Below are 23,316 nucleotides of genomic sequence, written 5' to 3' on the forward strand. Positions count from 1 at the left end.
GGGCAGGAACCATCAACCCTGTTGATTGCTGGCCTCTGATTTTTTACTGTTAATATCAGCCATGGGCTCTTGTTCTTATATATCTAACTCACATTCACCTTTTCTGGATCACATGGTATATTACAGCAAGAGATTATTTGAAACAATCACGTGGCATGTCCGCGGAGCTGATGGTTGGTCTGGAAGCAGGACACTGAAATGGCTGCAGCCAGGTTGTGAGCAGGCTGAGGCTGGTTCCGGCCTTGTAGGTTAAGGACGATGTGTGGATGAAACAATCCAGCCCTCCAGACATAAGCAGCGTCCAGTGACACCCCCCCCTTCTGCAGGTTCTTATTTCTTGTTTTTGAGGACTGGGTTTCCTGCTGTGCCACTCACCAACCCAATGACTTACCTTTGCTTTTATGTAAAGTATGGCCTCTTACCTTTTAGTTTACAGGATGCAGCAGGTTAACTGTTTCTCAACAGTAATGGTTTTTTTTTGTTATTGTTTCATTGTGTTCCTGTCCCCTTCCTGTCCCTCCACTGCACATAGTGGAGCATTCTTCAATGAAATATAATAGGGCAGTTAACACAAGGATACTGTGTGTCATACTGTATTTAATGTTTCTTTAAAAAAAAAAAAAAAAGATTTTTAGGGGCACCTGAGTGGCTTAGTGGGCTAAGCCTCTGCCTTCAGCTCGGGTCATGATCTCAGGGTCCTGGGATCCAGCCCTGCATTGGGTTCTCGGCTCAGCGGGGAGCCTGCTTCCCCCTCTCTCTCTGCCTGCTGCTCTGCCTACTTGTGATCTCTGTATGTCAAATAAATATATAAAATCTTAAAAAAAAAAAAAACGATTTTTGAAACTTATTTATTTGACAGAGCAAATGAGAGAGCACCAGCAGGGGGAGGAGCAGCAGCCAGAGGGAGAGGGAGAAGCAGGCTCCCCGCTGAGCAGGCAGCCAGGACACAGAGCTTGATCCCAGGACCCTGGGAACATGACCTGAGTAGAAAGCAGATGCTTAACCGACTGCACCACCCAGGTGCCCTCTGTATTTAGCGTTTCTATTTCAGTTTTTCTACGATGTTAATTTATATGAAAATAAAATAAATAATGCAAGGAAAAAATCCAAGAGGAAATGCTGTATAAATGTGGCTATTTCTATTGTCACATGTGAAGTGATTGGCATTTAATAGGATTTTATTCTCTTCTTTCCTCTGTCCCCATTTCCCACATCCTCAACTTCTGCTAATCCTTTATGGGCCAATCCCTGGATCACCTCCTTGGAGAAGCCCTTCCTGACTGCCTCTGTAATTAGTTCCTCTGTGCTCCTCCATCCTTTACTTTCTCCCCTGATCACATAATGCATTACCTACATGTCTGTCTGTTCTCCTAGTGGGGAAGCCTCTTGAAGCAGAAACTTCCATTCAAGACTCATTCTTATTTGTGTATTCCAGAATCTAACTCAGTGCTTGGTACGTAGGAGTGTTCTGGGTGTGTGAATGAGTGAGTAGGGGAGGAGTGGGTGAATGAATAAACGCACAGAGTGAAGGACTGGACTGCCGTAAAAGAAACCCTGGGCTGAGAAACGATTCCACCAGAAGAATTAAGACCATAGGTCGTAGAGCACAGGTCCTTGACTGGGGCACTCTGAGTCTTTGAATCAGTCCGAAAGCTGGACATATTTCTGTGTCTGTGCACCTTTGGGGGAAGGACAGAGAGCCTGTAGCTGTCCTCGGATCCTCAGAAGTGTCCGTGGCTCCCACATGTTGACAAGTTGCTGATCTAAACAGATGGAACAGGCAGGCCCCACTGAGAGGACATGATCAAGTTACTTCAGAGGAGAACGTGACAAAGAAAAAAGTGAGAGCTGGAGGGGACACCGAGTCCTGCAAGGACCTCAGGTGAAGGTGTGCCCCAGGACAGGAACTCCCAGAGTGGAGAAGGTGTGGCTGTTTCCTTGTAAACAGTTCTTGTATAAAGAAAAGGGGGGATTTTGCTACTTGTTCAGAAGTCTGGGCTGAAAGGGCTGCCCAGGTTCCTTGGGTCCTCCAGACACACCCTGCGGAAATGAGCCCTGGCACACACTGGGTCTTTCTCGCCTCCAATAGTGCCCTCCCTGACTCATCTCATGCACTTTTCTATCCTATCCTTGACTGTGAAAACTCGATTTTACTCAAGAGCATTGTTTTTTAAAAATGTGGATCATGTCCCGTTGGTGAATTGTGACTTGCATTTAGAGCATCATGACCAGCTCTTTTTTAAAAATAAGAAATCAGATATGATAGAAAATATTGAGTGCATCACACATGGAAGAGTGAGTATTTTGTGAAACATCCTGTTTCAGCTCGATGTGCATTGAATTTTGATATCCTGTGTATTACCTTCTGTGGGGTATGGCCACAAATGACTGAAAAGCACTGATCTCAAGCATCTTTCTCAGCACTCAGAAGATACTCACTGAAGGAACTGGCCCTTGAAGGGTCCAGATGGTGAGAGATAAGATGGGAGACGAAGCCATGTGGGGTGTTCATATATCTCTGCACTGGGAAGCCCTTTGCTTTAGGCCGGGATTTAGGAGCCTGCCATGTCGCCCCGACATGACCACCCCTTCTTGATTCTTTCCTCTCCTCCCCTGGGCAGGTTGTGTATGTCACTGCAACATTTCCATATGTCATGCTTCTGATCCTCCTGATCCGAGGGGTCACGTTGCCCGGGGCCTCCGAAGGCATCAAGTTCTACCTGTACCCCGACCTCTCCCGGCTCTCCGACCCACAGGTAAGAGTTGCTTGCTCAATGCCCAGTTGTCCATCACACCTGGGAAGCCTTCTGTGGGCCTCTGCTACTAACCCAGGGGCTCACCAGCTGGCTGAGTACGTGAAATCCTGTAGACCCCTTCTCACAGCAATAATTTTCAATACATACATTAACATTAACAAAAAACGAATTTGTGATGTGGTAATAAAGTATGTGCTCATTTATCAATATATCAAATAACAAGATTCTGCAATAGGTCCATTCGTTTTCATGATTTCAAAGTAGTGATGATCATAAAAGACCTTTGGCGGTATCTGTACTGTGATATGAAAGTATCTGGAATTTCTACTGCTAGCAATACTGTAATTTGTTGTCTGCCTTCATAATTGAAGAAGTGCTGAATTTCAGAGGTTAGTGACAATAAAACACACGTTTTGCTCCCACCTAAGGTCACAGATCCCTGCAGCCATGCATCTCAGCCAGAGGAACTGGGTCTGTGTTGGTGATTGATTTTTCTTATGGGTGTAGCTCACAGAAAGAAGACAATTGGTGAAGACTGGCTCCCCTGTTAGTTGTCTCCAGGAAGGCATTGGCTTCCTGTTGTATATGTGTATATGTTGTATATGTGTATTGGATAGTGACTGTTTATACCTAAACTTCCCTAAGTGGGTAGTGGGGGTGTGCCTGGGGGTACATTAGACGAGAGATGAAACCAAACATCTTGCAGGCCCAGGAGTATTCAGCCTCATTACTTGTTAGAAGCTCCTGGAAACTTTCAAAAAATCCCAATTCCCAGACCAATTAAATTAAACTTTCTGGGGGTGGGTCCTAGGTATCAGGATCTTCTAAAGGTCACCAGGTAATCCCAGTGTGTATGTCAGATAATGTGCTCAAAGATATTTGATGGATGTGGAGACATCCATTTTTTTTTTTTTTTTTTTTTACTGAAGTGTACTTTACATATAATGTTACATTATTTTCGGGTGTATAACACAGGGATTCACCATTTTTATACATTATGAGGTGATCACCATGATAAATCTAGCTACTGTCTGTCACCCTACAAAGTTGTTATATATTATTAACTATAGTCAATATAGTGTACCTTGTATCCCTGTGACTTATTTATTTTATAACTGGAAGTTGTACCTCTTAATTCCCTTCCCCTATTTTGACTACCCACTCCCCAGCAGTCACCACATTGTTCTCTCTATCTAGGAGTCTGGTTCTGTTTTGTTTTGTTCATTTTTTTTTTTTTTAGATTCCACATATAAGTGAAATGCAGTATTTGTCTTTCTCTGACTTACTTCATTTAGTGTAGTACCCCAGGTTTATCCATATTGTCACAAATGGCAAGATTTCATTCTTTTTTATGGCTGAATAATATTCCATTGTGTCTCTACACCACTTCTTTATCCATTCGTCTCTCCATGGACACTTGGACTGCTTCCACAATTTGGCTATTGTAAATAATGCCACGATGAACATAGAGGTACCCATATTTCTACTAAAACAAACATAGATGGATCATGCATTAGAATGTAGAATCTGTATTCATAGAAGATGAGCCTGCAAGAAATTCCAAGTGTGCAGTCTGTGGCTTCCAGCCACCCCCTGTTAGGAGAAATTGGATGGGAAGGTTTATGGAGGGTGAGTTACTGTAGCTCAGCTGTACTCATTATACTGATTAAGTCCATGGTGGAGTGGCAATGTGTACTCATTTCTATCTCAGTTTGCTGTGCTGTGAGGGGCCCCCGAGGCTCAGGGCACCATCGGGCATCTGAGGCAGCATCCTGAATTGCATGCAGAATCCCTAGGAAGAAGGAAATGAGCTCCTGACTGTTGGCCTTGCCAATGCCAACCTATGATGGCAAAGGCTCAGTTGGAGAATCGGTTTTGGAAAACCTATTTCCAGAATCACTGGTCTGTGCATTTGTGTTAGACCCACAAATTCTTGACAGATTTCCTGTTCTTTCCTCTACTCATGGGCTTCCTTATCCTGGTCCTCAAGGTCAGGCAAGAGATTCTGAGCATCACCCAGAGTTTCCAATCCTCAATGATTATTGAAACACCTTGGAACATGTTAAAAGTGCAATTTCAGGGGTTATGGGATGGAAACTGCACATCTATATTATTAGAAAGCTGTAGAGGAGATTCTGATGGTCAGAAAAGTTTGGGAAAACCCAGCCACCACCTATAACCATAGAGCCCTATCTACACATGTGCACACGTGCGCCACAAACTCACACCCACACACAGAACAGAAGTGAAGCCTGATAGTCCACCATTCAGACTGCCTGCCCACACCATTCCAGTCTCCTGCCATCTCTGTCCTCCTAGGCCTTGGCTCCCAGGCCAGCACTTACCTGCGAGGCTGTTCTGTGGAATGGCCTCTTGGAATTGTGGCCAGCACATTGGGCCAGCAGTCTGGACCTGGTTTTCCTCTGGCTCTGCTGCTGATCCTGAGTGACCTTGGACAACTTCTTCCTCTTTCTGGGCCTCAGCGTTCCCACTAATGACATGAAAAGATTGAATTCAGTCAGCAGTTTCAAAGTAGATCCAGAGAATCCTGCATTTTCTGTGAACATGGGTTGACAAACTGACTTACAGGCCAGATTCAGCCCTCTGCCCTTGTTTCATAAATAAAGATTTATTGGAATGGAGCCATGTTGTTTGTGGCTGCTCAAAGGCATAACCCAGAGGCAATGTGGAGTAGATGAGACAGAAACCATATGACCCCTTGTGTCAAGGGTGCCAAGACCCCACACACGTTGAGTGATTGACTAGAAGGGCTCAGAGGACTCAGCAGTTATACCCTTGAATGTTGTCTATTTCCATCATCAGATGAAGTCTGGAGGAATCCATGCTTAGGCTTCCCATGGTATTCTGCCAGGAGGAGACACCCTGAACATCTTCCTTCTTGTAGTATCAAAATGCAGCAGCATGTGGTCAGTATTTCTGCCCAGAGGAGATTGCTCAGGACCTGGGTTTTTAATGAAGAAGATTGATTAATTGATTGATAAATATTTTATTAATTTATTTGTCAGAGAGAGAGCATGCACAAGCAGGGGGAGTGGCAGGCAGAGGGAGAAACAGGCTCCTTGTAGAGCAGGAAGCCTGATGTGGTGCTCAATTCCAGGACCCTGGGATCATGACCTGAGCTGAAGGCAGATGCTTAACTGACTGAGCCACCCAGGCATCCCAATGAGGAAATTTTATTAAGTGCACAGATACTTTCTGGCCATGTGGTCAATCACACAGACCCCAGAATTCCCAACCTTTAGAAGGAAAGCAGGTGCTCACCATAAATTGTCTTGCTTGCATAAGCAATCCAGGCAGGCTGGCCCAGCAGAATTCAGTGCCCCAGACATCTGAAATGACTGTGTGACTTAGTACCAGGGGGAACATCTTACCTAAGTTCCCAGACACCATTCAAGAGCCATTCCTGCCAGCAGGCCCTTTTGGACAGCAACGTCACGCCCCATGTTGCTCTCTACCTCTGCTGCTACCAACCTGGTCCAAACACCACAATCTCCCACTTGACAGGAGCCTCCTAACTGGTCTTACAGAAAGATCTTTTGACCCTTGTTGGCCACTCTCATACAGCAGCAGAGTGACCTTTCCGAAATATAAATATGACAGATACCTCTTCGCTTAAATCCCTTCTGAGGTTTCCTGTGGTCTTTGGAATAAGATCCAAAGGGAACGACCTCCAAGGCTTCCTTGAACTGCCTCCTTGCTTCATCCCTCCTCCCTTCCCACCTTTCTTAGTTCATCCCAGATACTGGCCTTCTTTCTGCCTTGGGACCTTTGCACTTGCTGTCTCTCTGTTGAGAACACTCCCTCTTTCTTCCCCAGATCCCACTTCCTTACCTTGCCCCATAGCCACTCAGTTTAAACATCACGTTTTCAGGCAAGTCTTTCCCAGCTGCCAACCATTCACCCCCAAGGATTTCTACTTGTTTTCCAAAGCATTTACCATATGTACAATGGAATATTTATATATATACAAACATATATGTCTGTATTACACGTATGATTCACTTGACGCCCATGCATTTGCTTAGCAGATACTTACTAAGTGCCTGCTCTATATCAGAGATTATTATAGGTATCAGGGATATAGTAGTAGACAGCGGACAAAACAATGACATTTATATGCTAGTCAAGGAAGAAGGCAGAAAACAGAAGTAAAAATAAAATATGTAGTCCATTAAATGGTGACAAGACCCATGGAGACCAAGTATGGAGTATCAAGGGGAGAGCTTGAAAGAGAGCTGAAGTTTCCAGCATGGTGGCCAGGGAGGACCTCCCAGAGAAGACAGCTTGGAAGCAAGCACTGTAATCTGCCTTGTCCACCACTGTGTCTCCACAGTGTCTACCAGTGCTCAGTAAATATTTGCTGAATGACTATAAGAGCCAAAGCTATTTTGATTTTTGAAGGAAGGTTCTATTGTTTTAGCTAAAATTCTAAAAACCTCCAGCTCACCTGATCTGAAAGTTATGTTTTTTGTTTTTTGGTTTTTTTTTAAAGATTTTATTTATTTATTTGACAGAGAGAGATCACAAGTAGACAGAGAGGCAGGCAGAGAGAGGGGGAAGCAGGCTCCCTGCTGAGCAGAGAGCCCAATGCGGGACTCGATCCCAGGACCCCGAGATCATGACCTGAGCCGAAGGGAGCGGCTCAACCCACTGAGCCACCCAGGCGCCCCGAGAGTTATGTTTTTGATCCTTCATCACCAATGGCAAGGAAATGTGTGTGTGTGTGTGTGTGTGTGTGTGTGTGCACCCCAAAATCAACATGAGAGTTAACTGTGTGGGGCAGAGGTAAGGATAGTGACTGCAAGACTGAAGGTAAACAAAATTCCATGTAGCTGGTGTTTTTTGGAAGCTGGGGTATGTTGCGGGATGGGCCCAACATGGCTGAAAAGGGAGGAGGGAGCAGCCCTGAGCCTGCTTTCTGTCTGCTCCAGGGGGCTGAAAGTTTGGTGGTGGGATGTAAGGGACCCCTGACTCTGTGGAGGGGTCTTCAGACTTTCAAGGCTAGCACATCACACAGGTTTATCTCAGTGTGTGGAAGGAAGGCGGCTTATGGGTGGGTCAGTAGAACCACAGATCCAGGTCAGAGAGGCTGAGCTACTTGCCTGTTCACACAGCAGCTCAAGGACTTAGAGTCCAGCGTTCCTGGGTTTTGGGAAAGAGAATACTAAATGAAGGAAGGTGATGTCTGAAGAAGAAAACAGCAGATCCACTCGCCCCAGTTCCAAGCATTCTCATTTGTGCATGCCCCAGGCCATCGTTTCCATCAGGAAGGTCCTGGTTTCAATTCCCACTCTCCTGTTACTGGTTGTGGGGCATCTAGCAAGGCTCCTCCCCTCTCCGGTGCCAAGTCCGCCTTCCCTACGAGGCTTATAGGTTGTAGTTCCTGCCCCATCAGATGACTGGGAAGGTGAAGTACAATGACCCAGTCAGTGGAGGACTGGTTTTTTTCTTTTTATTGTAGTTATTTATTTATTTTCATGTGCATTAGAAAGAACAAAAAAACAAAACCTGGAATATCAGTCAATCACATTGAAACTGTGACTTCATAGTTATTATTGCTAGAATGAAGCTGTATCTATGTACACTTACACACACATGCATATACATACTTGTATGTGATAAGGAGCCAGGTTCATTGAAAAGCAGCTATTCCATAAATACTAGAATGGGTATAGACTTGGCAAAAGCAGTACCAGGGGAAGATGGTGGGCTGCAGTTTGGGGCAGAGCCAGGGCTGGAGAATCATCTTGCAGTAGTGTTAGGACTTCAGGTAGCCGCGTGGTCCTGCTCAAAACAATGGAGGCATGACTCAAAATTAGAGAAAGTAGGTCAGGAGAGCTGTCGGCTGGAAATCCTTAATCAGGAGATCAGAAAAAGGCTCAGTCTCTTGGTAGTTATCTCCTTTTATCAGGTAGTATCTCCTTTGTGGTTTTTTGTTTGTTTGTTTGTTTTTTGTTTTTTGTGAAATGATCCTGACTTAGTTTCCCATTTACCCTTCAGACTGCACCAGAAAGAAAAGTTCCCAGGGAGGTCTAGTGGTTTGGGTTGTTGAGGGGTGGGAACAGCCTTGTTTCTTGGGGTTGATCTAGAAGTTGCAGTGTTCAGGCTTCCTGCAGCTACCAGGGACAAAAGGGTTGATGGTAGAGCTACGAAACAGCCTCTTGTGGGTAAACAAGTAGGAAAGAGAGGGGATGGAGGAGGTGAGCCCCAGGGACTGGGGCTGGTTGGAGGGGCCGCTGCCAGAGACGGTCAGGTCTCCAGCCTCAGAGCCCCATCTGTTCCCTGCACTGCTCTAACCATTCCCAGAAGTGTGTGTGTTGGCGGGGGTGGGGGGTGGGGTTGTTGCTCTTAGGTGGACTGAGGACCAGCAGAGGTAAAATGAGCACTTCTTGGGAGTCTTCTCTAGGCTGCCAACTCCAAGAGGACAGGGGTCACGACCAGGATCCTGTGTACCACTCACCTATTGCCAGAGCCCAGCAAAGCTGTTACTTAGTGCATCTCACAGATATTTGCTGCATGTCTACTATGTCACATATTTAGTACATAGAATGAATAAGACTCTCTCCCCTTGTCCCCAAAGAGCCCACAGTCTGGTGGAAGAGGAAAGAGCCTCACTAGTACTTGACTGGGTTGGTTTCCACCTATTTAAGTAGAAAGACAGCTGGAGGCCATCAGAGCTTCTCATCCTTCCTTTGATCTGTTGAGAAGAACATGCACCTTGTTCTTGGTGATGGTCCTCATGGCAAAGCATGTGAATAAGTCATGCCTTTTACATACTGAGGAAGATCTAAAGTAGCTGCATCCATGCCGTCCCTTTCCCTCTTTTGCTTCTCAGGAGCATCTGTGGGCAGAGGCTTCATGGGAGGGCTGACTGCTGGTGCTCCAGGCACTGGATGGAACCCACACTTGCCTTCTCTGTCCTGCTGCTAGAAGGGCCATCCCTGTCCCAGCGATCCAGTAAGAGCTGTGAAGCCTGCCTGTTATCATCAGAGCTTTACTTCTCTGGAAGTAAACTTCTCAACTTCTCTACAGTTGGGGTTTTTTGAAGTCTTGGTGCCTGTGCACGTTAGCCAGGTAGGACAGGTAATAACCCACAGAAGGAAAATAACATTTGGGGTATCTCTGCCCATAGGACACTCTTGCTCCCTGCAGCCCACATCCCAGCCAGAGTGACAAGGATGTGGGACCTTTCTGTGACACAGGATCTGCATGAATTCCAGCCCTGGCCTCCAGCTCCCTATCTCTGCTGCTTACAAGGGGTTCAGACATGCCTGTTTGCAATGTCATTTACTTTTCTAAAGGAACACAGGGCTCCTGACAGGTGCAGCACTCTGGACCTCAGCTCCCTGGAGCATTAGACAAGGGAAAAATCCTTTCAAGGGGTGCCCCTGGCCCCTCTGGGCTTGCGTGGCATTCTGCAGGAAGACTGATGAAGTGTTGATCTGGATAGGCAAAAGCATTCAGAGGGTCCCTCCTTCTGTCTCCCCAGCCATTGAGGCAAGAGAATTCCAGAAAGCAGGTAAAGAGAGCTCAGCTGTGGGGAGCCAGGGAGCCAAAAACACCTTCCTCACGGAGTAAGGAAGGTCTAGAGAGAGAGTCGTGGAAGTTGTTTTAAGGTGTAAAGGTAGTCTCCGTGGGAGCTTCCTGACAGCCACCCTCTCTAAAATCACACTTTCCTTCACCCACCCCGCACTTCCTGTTCACCACCCTGCCTTTGGTTTTTGCCACGACACCTGCCAACATCTAAGGCATCCTTCATTTTGTGTCATCACCCTCTCCTCACTAGAATGTTAGCTCCAGGAGGGCAGAGGACGAATCTGTTACATACATTATTAGATCTCCCACCCCTGGAAACCTGCCTACATTAAGAGCTCAGTCAGTATTTTTTGGAAAGAATGGAAGGAAGGAAGGAAGGAACTGAAGGTAGGCAGGAAAGGAAGGAGGAGGGACGGAGAGTTTCAGGAGAAGCCTCTGTGACTCCGCATTGCGGTGACCTAGCATGTCCTGCAGTCGGTCGTAAGCTCTCCAGAGACAGGATTTGTAGTGCAGTGGAATCTAGTTTCCAGGAAAGGAAATTGAGTCACTCTGTTGCCATTGACCAGCTTGGTGTCTGTCCTTCAGGCTGTTTTCCCCCTACCTTTCAGGACTCAGGGTTCTCACCTGTCCATTGGGGTAAGAATACCCACCACAGGGCCTCCTGGGTGGCTCAGTGGGTTAAAGCCTCTGCCTTCGGCTCAGGTCATGATCTCAGGGTCCTGGGATCGAGCTCCGCATCAGGCTCTCTGCTCCGCAAGGAGCCTGCTTCTTCCTCTCACTCTGCCTGCCTCTCTGCCTAGTTGTGATTTCTCTCTGTCAAATAAATAAAATACTGGGGAAAAAAAGAATACCCACCACACAGTGAAGTAAGTGTGCACATGGTTACAAGAGCACTTCTGGTTCTCGTTTTCGGTACCCAGCCCAAGGTCTGGCATATAGTAGATCTCTGGGGACACTGGTGGTGTTCTTCATTTACCTCTATGTCACTGGCTCTGGGCAGGATGAGTCGGAGCCCCACAGCCCAAGGGGGAGGCTTTGAACTCCGAACCAAGTGCCTTTATTGTGAATCCAGTAAATTAAGTTTCTCGTCAAGAACTTGAAGCAACCCAGCAGCTTGCCTTCTTTGTCCTCCGTCAATTTGCATTCTGTGGTCTCTTACAACTTTCTAAACATCTATTTGTCTTCACTGTCAGCCCTGTGTTCTCTCTGAAGTGTAGAGTGCTTTCACTCCATTTTTTCCCCCCTCAAATTTTTATTTTCTGTCTTTTCAGTCTTTGGGGGAATGGAGGGGCTTTTGCAGGAAATCACATTTTCCTTGTCCCAGATTCCTGCCACTCTCACTCTTCATTGTGTTTCAAGTGTGTGTTTTCAGGGCAAGAACAGAAAGGCCTGTCACAGATCCAAATCGTGGGGTCTGCTTTCCCAGGGTATGCACACATTCTCCAAGTCAGTCTCTTCTATGCAGGGAACTGGAGTCTGCGGCTAAGGTGTCCAAGTTCTGAAGGTGGGCTAGAAGGATGTCCAGTGAGAGCATCTCAGAACACTAGAAATCTACTCCACCTACGCACCACACAAGAACAAATCAGGGAAAATAAGACCTTTAGTTTTTTTGTTTGTTTGTTTTTAAAGATTTTATTTATTTATTTGACAGACAGAGATCACAGGTAGGCAGAGAGGCAGGCAGAGAGAGGAAGGGAAGCAGGCTCCCCGCTGAGCAGAGAGCCCGATGCGGGGCTAGATCAGGGATCGATCCCAGGACGGGGCTCGATCCCAGGACCGTGGGATCATGACCTGAGCCAAAGGCAGAGGCTTAACCCAATGAGCCACCCAGGCGCCCCAAGACCTTTGATTAAAACCTTACCTGATGAACCTAATGGATGTGCCCATGGAATTGCTGCCACCTGGTGGCAGTGTACTCTAGTTCCAAATGGATCCAAGGAAAAATGGGTTCTTGGCTGTTGAACTTTGAAACCAAAATGTAAATAATGACATTGACTTACAGATGTTGGAAACATTTTTGAAAATATTGCAAACCTCACTGAACATGAGGGCTAGTCCTTGAGACTGAAAATCAATCAAGGTTTCCTTTTGGTATATTTGATTCTGGGTTAGAGTCCCTGTTCTACGAGCATTTATTGTTGTCTCCTCGGTACCAGGTACTGGGGATACAGAATCAGATGACACGATTCTTGTCTTCAAAACGATGACAGTTTCTTGGAAGGCACACATAATTAATTAAGTCAGCAATAAAAGTATGAAGGGAGTTACTGGGGTTGGAATTCATCTGACATGGTGTTCTCCTTCCAGTCACCAGGTGAACTCAAGAATTAGAGACACATTACTGATCTAACTCACACACTGAGAAGTAGTGAACATTTCCTCTTTTCTTGACTGCTTGAAATTCCTTAAGAGTTGCTACTCTGTGGAATCAGAATTCTGATATACTCCAAGGAGATTCTTGGAGTATCACTGGGGCTCCTCATTAAATCCTTTCAGTCACAGGTTTACTCAAAGGGAGGTTTTATGAATTTTAGTTCTGAACTGTTTCAGCAGCCCCTTATTAATCTGTAGTCTCAGTGGTTGAAGAACTGCTTCACTGCACAACTGGTACACATGAGATTAGTGATTCTAGTTATTGTTTCTTTAAGGCTGGTTCTCTGACAGATGCTGTGCTTCACAAACTCACCATTTAATTAATCCTATTCACTGAATCAACAAATTCTTACTGAAAATTATTTTCTAGACTCAGGCACTAAGTCCTATATATAAGTACCTTAAATTCTTAGGATCTGTAAGAGAGGACCTGAGGTTCTATTACCCTAAGAAGGGTTCTCTCTTACAGGTCATGAGAGTTTTAAAAATCTTTTTCCTAAGGATTTTTCAGATGAGGGGACTGAGGGTCCAAGAGCTTAAATCACTTGTCTTCTGCTGGCAGAGGTAGTACTTAAACCTAGGTGACTCTGACTTGGTCATGTAAAGGATACACTCCTAAAACTCTTTGTCTTATATGATTTTTCTGGCCTTGCTCTTACTCTGCACCCCTGGGCTGCCCATCTTGGCTCTGGCATCTTCGAGTATCTCAGACCTACAGGACTACTTTACAAGAATCCTAGAATCTAGCTTCAGGTGGGTTTAGTCCCCACCCAGTGCAGGAATCCAGTCCATAGTAACCAGGTCAGTTTCTGATTGGCCTCCCCTACAAGGAAACCTTTCACCTCCACTTTGGAACAACTGTCCAGCTCACCTGGTTCCCAATGTTGAGACAGTCACTTATTCTTGCATTTGCTTGTTCTCTCTTGATTCATCTGCCCCAATTTGTGCCCCACTTTGAGAGTATCTACCAGGGTTGAACATACTAATTTAAGTGCATCTCAGACAACTAAGACACAAACCAGCCTCCTCTGGGCTAATAGAATAGCTCCAAGTGGACTCCCTGCCTCTTACTAGTATTCCCTTCCTCACCCTGCAGACTGAGGGAGCGTTGAAAAAGGAATTCTGGCTTATGTAACTTCCTGGCATTATTCTTTAAGGTGTTGCACTTTAATTCCTTGAGTGTGTTTACAATAGATACTCTAAAGTCTTTGTTAAATCTCACATCTCTTTTTCTTAGTGAATCAATCATATCTTCCTGATTTTGTGCATGCCTGGTAGTTTTTGATTGAATACTGTGGATTGTAGTTGAATATTTTGGATACTATATTATAGATGCTCTGGATTCTGTTATCTTCCTCTGAAGAGTGTTGGTTTTTATGTGAATAGGTATTTCAATTACTGGCTGACACCTTAAACTTCTGTAGACTCAACTTTGTGTTTTCTTAGTACAGATATGTGGAAATCTCAAGCTGTTTCTTAAGACCCTTTAACTTAGTGGGACTTTGGTTCTAAACTCTTTGTCCTCTGTACAGTTTGTCAGGGCTCTGCTTTAGGCCTTTTTAGGTTGAGACTAAAGTAGTTATCTGTAATTCTTACTCTAGAGCACTGGTTCTCAACCAGGGAAAGTTTGCTTCCCAGGAGACATTTGGCAATATTTGAAACAGTGTTAATTGTCACTGCTGTGTGTGCTACTGGCATCTGGTGAAAAGAGGCCAGGGATGCTGCTAAACATCATCCACCACACAGGACAGTCCCTGCATCAAAAAATTATGGGGCTCAAAATATCCATAATGCCATGGTGGAGAAACCTTGCCTGGAGGCATTGTCCTTGCTCCTTAGTGGAGGTTGTTCTGTGTCTCAGCCAGATGCCAAGGCTGAATACTTGGTGCTGGCCAGATCTGTCCACTTTTATAGGCAGGATCTCCAGTCTCCCAGCCCTGTTCTTCCTCCCCACTCCACTCCCTGTCCAGCCTCTAGTGTCTCTGTTCCATTCTCAACCTGTAGTAGCACTATTTGGCCTTGGATGGGCTCCCCCTGGATCTTTATAGCTCAGCTGTCAACCACAGCCTCACAGGGGACCTCCACATGGACTTCTGGGGCCCTGCTCTATACAGGTCCCCCTTTCTGATGCCCAACACTATAGATTATAACTGTGCCAGCTGTCCCACACTCTGGCCCTGCCTCCTTGGCCCGGTGAGACTATGTGTTCTACTCGGACTCTAGCCCTCTGTGCTGTGGTGAAGAAATTGTTCCCAGGTGGAATGCTGGGCAAAACCCCTGTGGAATTTCCCATCTCTTAGGATTATCAGCCCTGACTAGCATGTTATCCAATGCCTGAAACAGTTGCCTCTGCTATTTTGTCTGCTTTGATGGTTGCTTATGGAGGAGGACTAGTCTAATACCAGTCACTCAATCATGACCGGAAGCAGAGGTCTGACTTTTCTGCTTACAGTCCCCCCAGCAGCTTCCCCTTGCACAAGGATTAACATCCAAACTGTTCACCATGGCACCTTTGTGGCCTTGTTCCATCTCCCACATGGCCCTGGGCATTCTAGGCTCTTTCCTACCACAGACCCTGCCTGTGTGGATTAGTGTTCTCTCAGATCTTCCCATGGCCTGCTCTTTCTTGCCCTGCAAATCTCAGCTCCAAAGTCAGGTCACCTCTGGCCGCCTGAGCTCAGACATCCCCTACTAAACCCCATGACTTTCACCAAACCACTGTTTTCTTTTATTCATGGGGCTAATGGCTCTCTGAAGCAGTCTCATGTGTGGGTTGATGTGTTCACTGTTGGCCTCCCCCGTTAGTATGTAGCTCCATGTAACCAAAGAACTTCATGCACCATGGATTCCCCCACCACTGTTGCACACAGCCTGGTGCATGTGAGTCCCCCAGTCAATACTGGACTGGTGGGTGGGTGGGACGCCATATGGTGGTTCAGATAAAGGACCATACATGGTCAGGAGAACAAAATTATTCCCAGTTACACATCCTTTAGAGACTTTGTGAAACATACAGCCTTTGATTGGATCCCTGAAGGATGGGGAAGAGAAGGCTATTTAGAGATAAACAAAGACCAGACATAGGAAAGTCTGCATATGCAAAGTGAATGGTCAGTAACTCAGTGTGGCTATAGGACAGGTTTTGTTGCAGGAAATCATAAGAAATAAGATTGAGACAATAGACTAAGACCCCATCACTAAGACCTTGGGTGCCAAGCCCAAAGAGCTTAGGACTTCATTCACTGGCCAGGAGGGAGCTGTTGAAGTTTCTGGGCTTGAGGTTGGTTGGCATGTATAGAGCTGTAACTTCAGAAGACTGCTTAGACAGGAGGGGCTCAGTAGAACTTGGCAGCAGAGTATGAGAGTCAGAGCTGCGTTTGAATGCCTGCCTCTCACTCACCTCACTATGTGACCTTGAGCAGGCACTCACCCTCTCTGAGCCTCAGTTTCCTCTCTTGTAAGCATCAACATCCAGTCTTTTACTCATCTGCTTCCCTTGTAGACATAGTTAAGATTAAATGAATCAGCAACATGTAAACTTCTCTAGGGGCAGAAAAAGAGAAAGCAAATAGGATGAGTTTGGAGGTGAGGAAAGAAGTGGACACATGTGTCAAATGACCTTGATTTTGGAGTGGATGGGCAGAGTAAAGCAAGGAGGAAGCCCATCTGCCAAGGACAGTGGGGGCTTTGTAACATCATAGGGGACACAAAAAGTGGCCCTTCAGTTGTGACTTCATGGGTTTTTGCGCAGATATGGTGGAAGTTAGTGCCATTGTTTGAATTCATCTGGCTACTTCCAGAAGCCCAACAGGTACTGCAGAGAAAAGAAACATGAGCTCATTTCAAAGAGATGTTAGCAAACCCTGAAGAGGCACCTGCTCTCTGCCAGGTCTGACTAAGTACTGGGATTACAAGGGGTGAGTTGGACAGTGCTGTTGCTTTTGACGATATTGCATTCTCATAGGGAGAGAGAGATGTCACCAGGAGTGGCTGCAGTGGGGGCCAGAGGGGACCATGGACGGTCTTGACCCCAGCTGTACCAGCACAGAAGAGGAGTGACCATGAGCCTTTCTCCTTGGATTCTTAGGCTGTTTTTTGTTTTTGTCTTATTTAGGATTCCAGCCTTGTGTTTTTTCATCCAGCAAGTATTATTGAGCACCTACTGCATACCGGGCATTGTGCTGGCTAGGGCTTTACTTTTAAAATGAATCAGCAGAGGGGTGCTTGGATGGCTCAGTGGGTTAAGCCTCTGCCTTTAGCTCAGGTCACGATCTCAGGGTCCTGGGATCAAGCCCTGCATAAGATTCTCTGCTTGACGAGGAGCCTGCTTCCCCCTCTCTCTCTGCCTGCCTCTCTGCCTACTTGTGATCTCTGTCAAATAAATAAATAAATAAAATCTAAAAAAAAAAAAAAAAAGAATCAGCAGCAATGTGCCAAGTATCTACTCTTGCTGGACATTTGTTGGGCTCTATGAAATGAAGTGGGGTATGAGTAGTGTTTTCTAAGACAGGGGTTTTTAATTGGGAAGGGTTTGGGCCCTCCTCCACACAGTTGGACATAAAATTTTGTGCACTGAACATGTTCTTTTTTAATTAATAAACTTTCTAAAAGTAGTTTTAGCTTTACAAAAAGATACAACAACAAAGAATTCCCATATACCTCTTCACCAGTGTTCTGGTTTCCCTTATTATTTTCATTTTACATTAGTGTGGTGCATTTGCTACAGTTGCTGAGACAATCTTGAGACATTGTTATTAACCACAGTTTACATTCAGGTTCATTCTTTGTGTTGTTCACTCTGTGGGTTTTGAGAAGTGTGTAATGTATCTACCACTATAGTGTCATACAGAAGAGCTCCACAGCCCTAAACATCCCCTGTGCTCCACCCACTCTTTCTTTCCTTCCCTGAACCTCTGACAACTGATCTTTTTCTGTCTCCATAGCTGTGCCTTTTCCAGAATGTCATACAGCATGTAGCCTTTTCAGATTGACTTGTTTCACTTAGTAATAAGCATTTTAGGTTTAGGCATATCATTTTGTGGCTCAACAGCTCATTTCTTTTTATCAATGAATAATATCCATTGTCAAGATGTACCATATTTGTTTATTCTTTCATTTATTGATGGATGTCCTGGGTACTTCCAAGCTGGGCAGTTATGAATAAAGCTGCTAGAAACATTTGTGTGCAGATATCTCCTTAAGCCTGTTTTCCTTTAAAGGAGTCCAGCCACTCTCAACAATCAAGATCCCTATTCTTGAGCTTTTGACCAGAGCTCTTGCATAGTATGGGGATTACCATGGTTCATCCACTTACTCACTATAACAACCCTGGGCAAATTACTTAAGTTTCTGTGCCTTGACTGTGTGCTTTTTAAACCTGTAACAAAGGTTGTTGTGAGGATTAAATGAGATAGTCCTCATTCATGATGTGTGTTACATCAAGTCCAGTGCATAGTAAATGCTCAGTAAGTGTTGACTGTTATTTTCTCTAAGAGATGAATGTACCTTTGATTTTATTTTCTTGACCAACACTTAAAGTTTTTTCCTACATTGATTCTGCATAAACTTATTTAACCTCCTGTTGTCATAGAGTTTGCTTTTAAAACCCTGTGGAAAACAGGTATGGCAAAAAGAGAAGATACACATATTAGTGGAAGCTGCTATTATGCTAGATGTGGTGGCTGAGTTAACTGACATTTTAAGACAATGGCTCTAAAACCATACTACTCAAAATGTAGTCCCCAGACCACCAGCAGCATCAGTGTTATTTGACAGCTTGTTGAAAATGCAGACTTTCAGGCTCCATCCCAAACCTATTCATAAGAGTCTGCATTTTAGCAACATCTCTCTCTGGTTTGTATACACATGAGCTTTTGAGGGGCAGTGGTCCAAGAAAGTATGCAGGGCAGGCTGAGAGCTGTCAGACAAGCAGTGAGGGATGTGGTCAGAGGAAGGAATTGGGCTGAGGCTGAGTGTTGGTGCTACCCACCTGCTCTCTCTCACACTCCAGAGCAGAGGGTAGGAAAGACCACTCCAGGGATTCCAGCAAAGGTCTGGAGCTACCTCTCAGGAATCATTTGGGAATAGAATGGACATCTTCAGGGATTGCCCACCCTTTAGAATTATGTTGTCCATTACAGTAGCTGTAAGTCATATCTCACTGTTTAAATTTAAAGTAATTTAAATTAAATAAAAATTAAAGTTCAGTTTCCTCAGTTTGGTTAGACAAATTTCAGGTGCTCAATAACCAAAGGTGGCTAGGAGCTACCATATTGTATAGATCAGATATAGAACACTTCTATCATTGCAGAAAATTGTATTGGACAGTAGTGCTCTAGATGAAAAATGGCCCAGGAAACAGGGACTTGGGGAGGTGACAGTCTGGAAACTGAAACTCAAACTGCTCCAGGCACTTGGAAGTGGAGTGGTGACTCCTGGCTCTTTGAAGGAATGCTGTCAGCATTGTGAGTTCCTTCCTGTTCCTATACCCCATAAGGGCCAGGTTATTTCCAGAAGAGTTCAGAGAATGCCCATTGAAGAATCATGACTGGAACTGTGGCCACTGTTGTCTTGGGCAGAAAGCACAGCAACTGGAAGGCCATCCTGCGAAGTCCTGAGAAGGTGGTGATAGCTGCTCATTCAGTGGTTCTAGCTGAGAAGAAAGGTCTTCCCCAGAACACTGTGAAAAGATAGATGATGCCGAGTTCATCAGAGTGGCTGTTGGCCAGTCTCATCCTTTTTTCTAAAGAAGAAAATGCCTAAGATACAAAATTCCCTTCAAATTCCACATCCCTCTCCATTCTTGTTATGGTTATTTACTACTTTTTAAAATTCTGCCTTGTTACTTTCTGGAGTTGATACTTGGATTTTACAATGTTTACCCATTTCTTTGCTCCCTGTTACTTTCACTCCTTTCTACTGGATTACATTTCCTTCGTCCTGAAGTACATCCTTTAATAGTTCTTTGAGCAAGCCCCATAGGAACTAGCTCTCATAGTCTGTTCATGTCTGAACAAGTATTAATTTTATTGTCACTCTTGACTGGTAGTTTAGCTGGGTATGGAATTCTAGGCTGGCAATGCTAAGGTTGCAGTTTAAGCTTAGGTGCCCACTTTACAGGAGCCAAGTTTATCATACCCAAAGCTGGAAGTTCTGTGTTGAAAGTCCTGGTCTAAAGGGTAGGATTTTCTAACAACTCATTCATCATAGGACAGTCCTTTTCCAGCTCCTTGCCTTTTGCAGTAAGCCCATTCAGGTTTAAGTCATGCTCAAGGGTTGTAATCTTAATTCTAGCCTTGAAAAGGAGTTTAAGCATCAGTCTTCTCTCTGGTTGGATATCCCCATGGGTTGCTGAGTCTATTTCTACTCCTCTTCTTTCAGCTTTGACTTCTCTCATTCTGGTATCTGGGAGAATTTTCTATCTTTTCAAACTAGGCTGTAATTTTAAATGGCTATCTTATTTTATGTGTTTTCAGTATCTCCCACAAAATTTTGTTTAACTCTCAATACTTTCTTCTCTTTACCTGCTAGTCTTGGATGTGACATACTGAGTGTTCAGGTAGCACATTAAGGGAATGGGCCCATAGTCATTTGTGCTTAATTTAGCAGCTCAGTCTTATTTGTAAAGTGATATGTTTGTGGTGATTTCATATTTCATACTACCCATTGAATATATTTTCTGACAGTAAATTTGCTTCCAGCACATAGAGTAAGATTATATTCATCAGGATAAAAAGCCCCATGGAGCCCATTTATTTGCAATTTTAACAAGTTTGAAAGTCAATATCTAGGCTTATTTTCTTCTTTTGTGGATGAGTAGCTGAGTGCCCAAGAGAGGACATGACTTACCCAAGTCCTCAGTTAGTGGAGAACTGGACTGGAATGCAGAACCTACAGTTGAAACACCTGTCATATTTCTATCCCTTTGAGCTTTTTTCCCATTTGTGAAGTTAAGAGGTTAGACTAGACATACACTGAGCTCCTGACTGCCTAGTTTTGTGACATGGGCAGACCACTTAACCTATCTGGGCTTCTCTCTTAATAAGCCCTATCCTTTGTACCTTGGATGACCGTCAAGAGTGACAAACATGTTGATATGTACAACAACCCTGAGAAACGCAAGGGTTGCAGAGACGTGCATGTAGTTCTTATAATTAAGATGCTGTGACTGCCTCCTGCAACTCCTCCTTAGTTAGGAAGAAGTCTGCTTTGCACATACAATGTGTTCTGATGATTTCTGACCCAACACAGTTTGGAGCAAGGAAAGCAAGGATCTCTTTTGTCTGTAAGTAGCAAGTGACAAGGCTTTGATACATCTTAGTTTGCTGGGATTATGACATTTGATGTTCTTCTCTGTGAAAACTCACTGGTGTGTGAATCTCATGTTCCACTTCCCTCACTTCTCATATGCAAACCAAGCACTGGAAACCCCTGCAGGGCGAGTGCTGAGTCCTGCATAATGTTCACAAAGAGGTCAAACTTATCTCTTTCTCCTTGATGAGAGCCTTAGAGATGTTCTAAATATGAGGGGCCTGTGGGCAAAGCTCAGCCTCTAATGTTGTAAGGGCCTTGGTCCTTGCATTTCATACCCTCCTCTGCCCCAAGAAGGCAGTGTTGCATAGTAGGGAACTCCCATGCTTAGAATCAGTTCTATCCCTGACCTTGAAAAGACATTGTCCATCCTTGTGCCACTGTTCCCTCAGGCATAAAATTAGGGTATCAGGTAAAATCACTGGTTTTCAGTGTTTTCATTACCAGTAGCCCTTTTCTTTTCTTTTCTCCCTTATGACCCATTCTCATGGGCTAGTTCATGCCAGTAGGAAGCTCCTATTAGCAATTGCATGTGTCCGATTAACCAAAGATAGCAGAACCCAGGAATTATTCTTTAAAATGTTCTTTGTGAAAATTAAACCCGGAGATTTGAGATGATTTATCTGCAGTCGTGTGAATGTTTTTATGTTCTAAATCATCCACATGCCTCCAAGGTTATGCATGATAGTGCATTAAGATTTCTCTAGGCCATACAACTAAGAAAGGAGCATCAGGTGAACATCATTCTAAGCAAGTATGAGGTTAACCTTCTTGTGGGGAAATCCAAAGTATACTTGATCATTATCCAAGACTACCCTTACAGAACATAAACAAGATCTTATTCAACCAGACCTCTCCCATGGTGGGGACTTGCATATGGCCCAGCACACAGCAAATGCTCACTAAACCTTTCTATAGAATATGGTCATCATCTCAGTACTTCATTCATGCCTGGTACAGTTGATGCCATGATAACTGTTTACACCTCAGAATGGGCAACAGTGAAGACACAGAGTGGGAAAGAAAGAAAAGGTTCTGTCTAAGAAAGACAGGAAAACAAATAAATAAATTACAGGCATGATCTTCTTAGCGAATACCTCAGAACCAAATGTTAAATGAATCTCTACAGTTGTACATAGATGACTGGGGACTACATACTTGTCCATTGCTCCTCCTCCTCCCATGAACCCTGGAAGGTTGTTCCACCTCATTCAGAAGAGAATGGTCGCTGAAAATGAGGTTTAACAACTCAGATAAATCCATGAATTACTGCTAGATGACTTAAGGAATTCAGAAGGGTTTTCAATCATTGAGGTGGTGTCAAGGAGGAGAGAAAAGGAATCTCAGAAAAACCCACATGTTTTCAGATTGGTGGCTGACTCTGGGTTTGGCTCCTGACTGTCCCTAGAACAGCAGAGGGATTGCCTCAATTTACCCCTCACTGATATGATCATGAGTTACTGGTCACAAAGCATATGTCTTCTCACTAGTGTATCCCTGGGAAGCATTCCCTCCCAAGTTTGTGGATATGAGTCAGCTCAGTGAGCCCACCACTTCCCGCTGCTGACATGGGAGCTTCCCCTCTTCATCTTCTTGGTTCTGCCTGCACAGGGAGCACCCACAAATCCACCACCTAGATTCTACCATCAGTATTTTGCTGTGTCTGCTTCATCACAGACCTCTCCAAGCCTTCTATCCATCCATCCATTCATCCATCCATCCACTTAATTTATTTTTAGATACATTTCAGAGTAAGCTGCAGACATCTGCACACTTTTTCCCCTAGATACTTCAGCATTCATGTTTGATTTACTTTGGAAATGATCACTCTTGTGTTCCTTAAGCCAGTGCCCATGGAAGTTGCTAAGAGAGGCATGAGGAATGAGGTCAGCCCCTCTCATGGCAGCTTTGCCCAGAGCCAAGGCCATAGTCATGGGCATCATTTGGGATGGAGTGTGGTAGCAGCCTGTCAGTGCCTCCTATTAGTCCATGTGCAAGGTTAGCCAACCTTCCTGGGTTCTCTCCCTCTAAGACCTTGCTGTGGTCAGGAAGGTGGGGTCAGTCTTCAGGTGGAAGGCAGCCTGCTGTGCCACTGTGGTGACTCACTCACTCCATCACCTGGATCTGCTTTGACTCTCTGCCCTGAGCTCTCTGGGTGCCAGGGTTCCCAAGGATCTGGTGTTGTTTAAAACTCTTACCTCTCTATTTGAATGTGCAGAGCGGAGGCACTGTGAATTAGGTGGACTTGGGCCATGAAGTTTTTGTTTTTGTTTTTAAGATTTTATTTATGAGAGAAAGGGTGAGAGAGAGAGAGCGTGCA

At 44.8% G+C, this 23,316-nt stretch overlaps 1 protein-coding gene across 1 annotated transcript in view; it reads left to right on the top strand.

The window, feature by feature from the left end:
* The window catches only part of SLC6A11 (solute carrier family 6 member 11), a 129,113-nt gene that overhangs the window by 57,896 nt on the left and 47,901 nt on the right, over positions 1 to 23,316 (top strand). Inside the window, exon 6 of the mRNA XM_004738533.3 lies at positions 2,622 to 2,756. Coding sequence (XP_004738590.1) covers positions 2,622 to 2,756 — 135 coding nt within the window. The remainder of the gene's footprint in view (positions 1 to 2,621; positions 2,757 to 23,316) is intronic.

This window comes from Mustela putorius, unplaced genomic scaffold, assembly GCF_011764305.1.
Source record: "Mustela putorius furo isolate JIRA1106 unplaced genomic scaffold, ASM1176430v1.1 tig00003850_pilon_pilon_pilon, whole genome shotgun sequence".
Classification (NCBI taxonomy): Eukaryota; Metazoa; Chordata; class Mammalia; order Carnivora; family Mustelidae; genus Mustela; species Mustela putorius.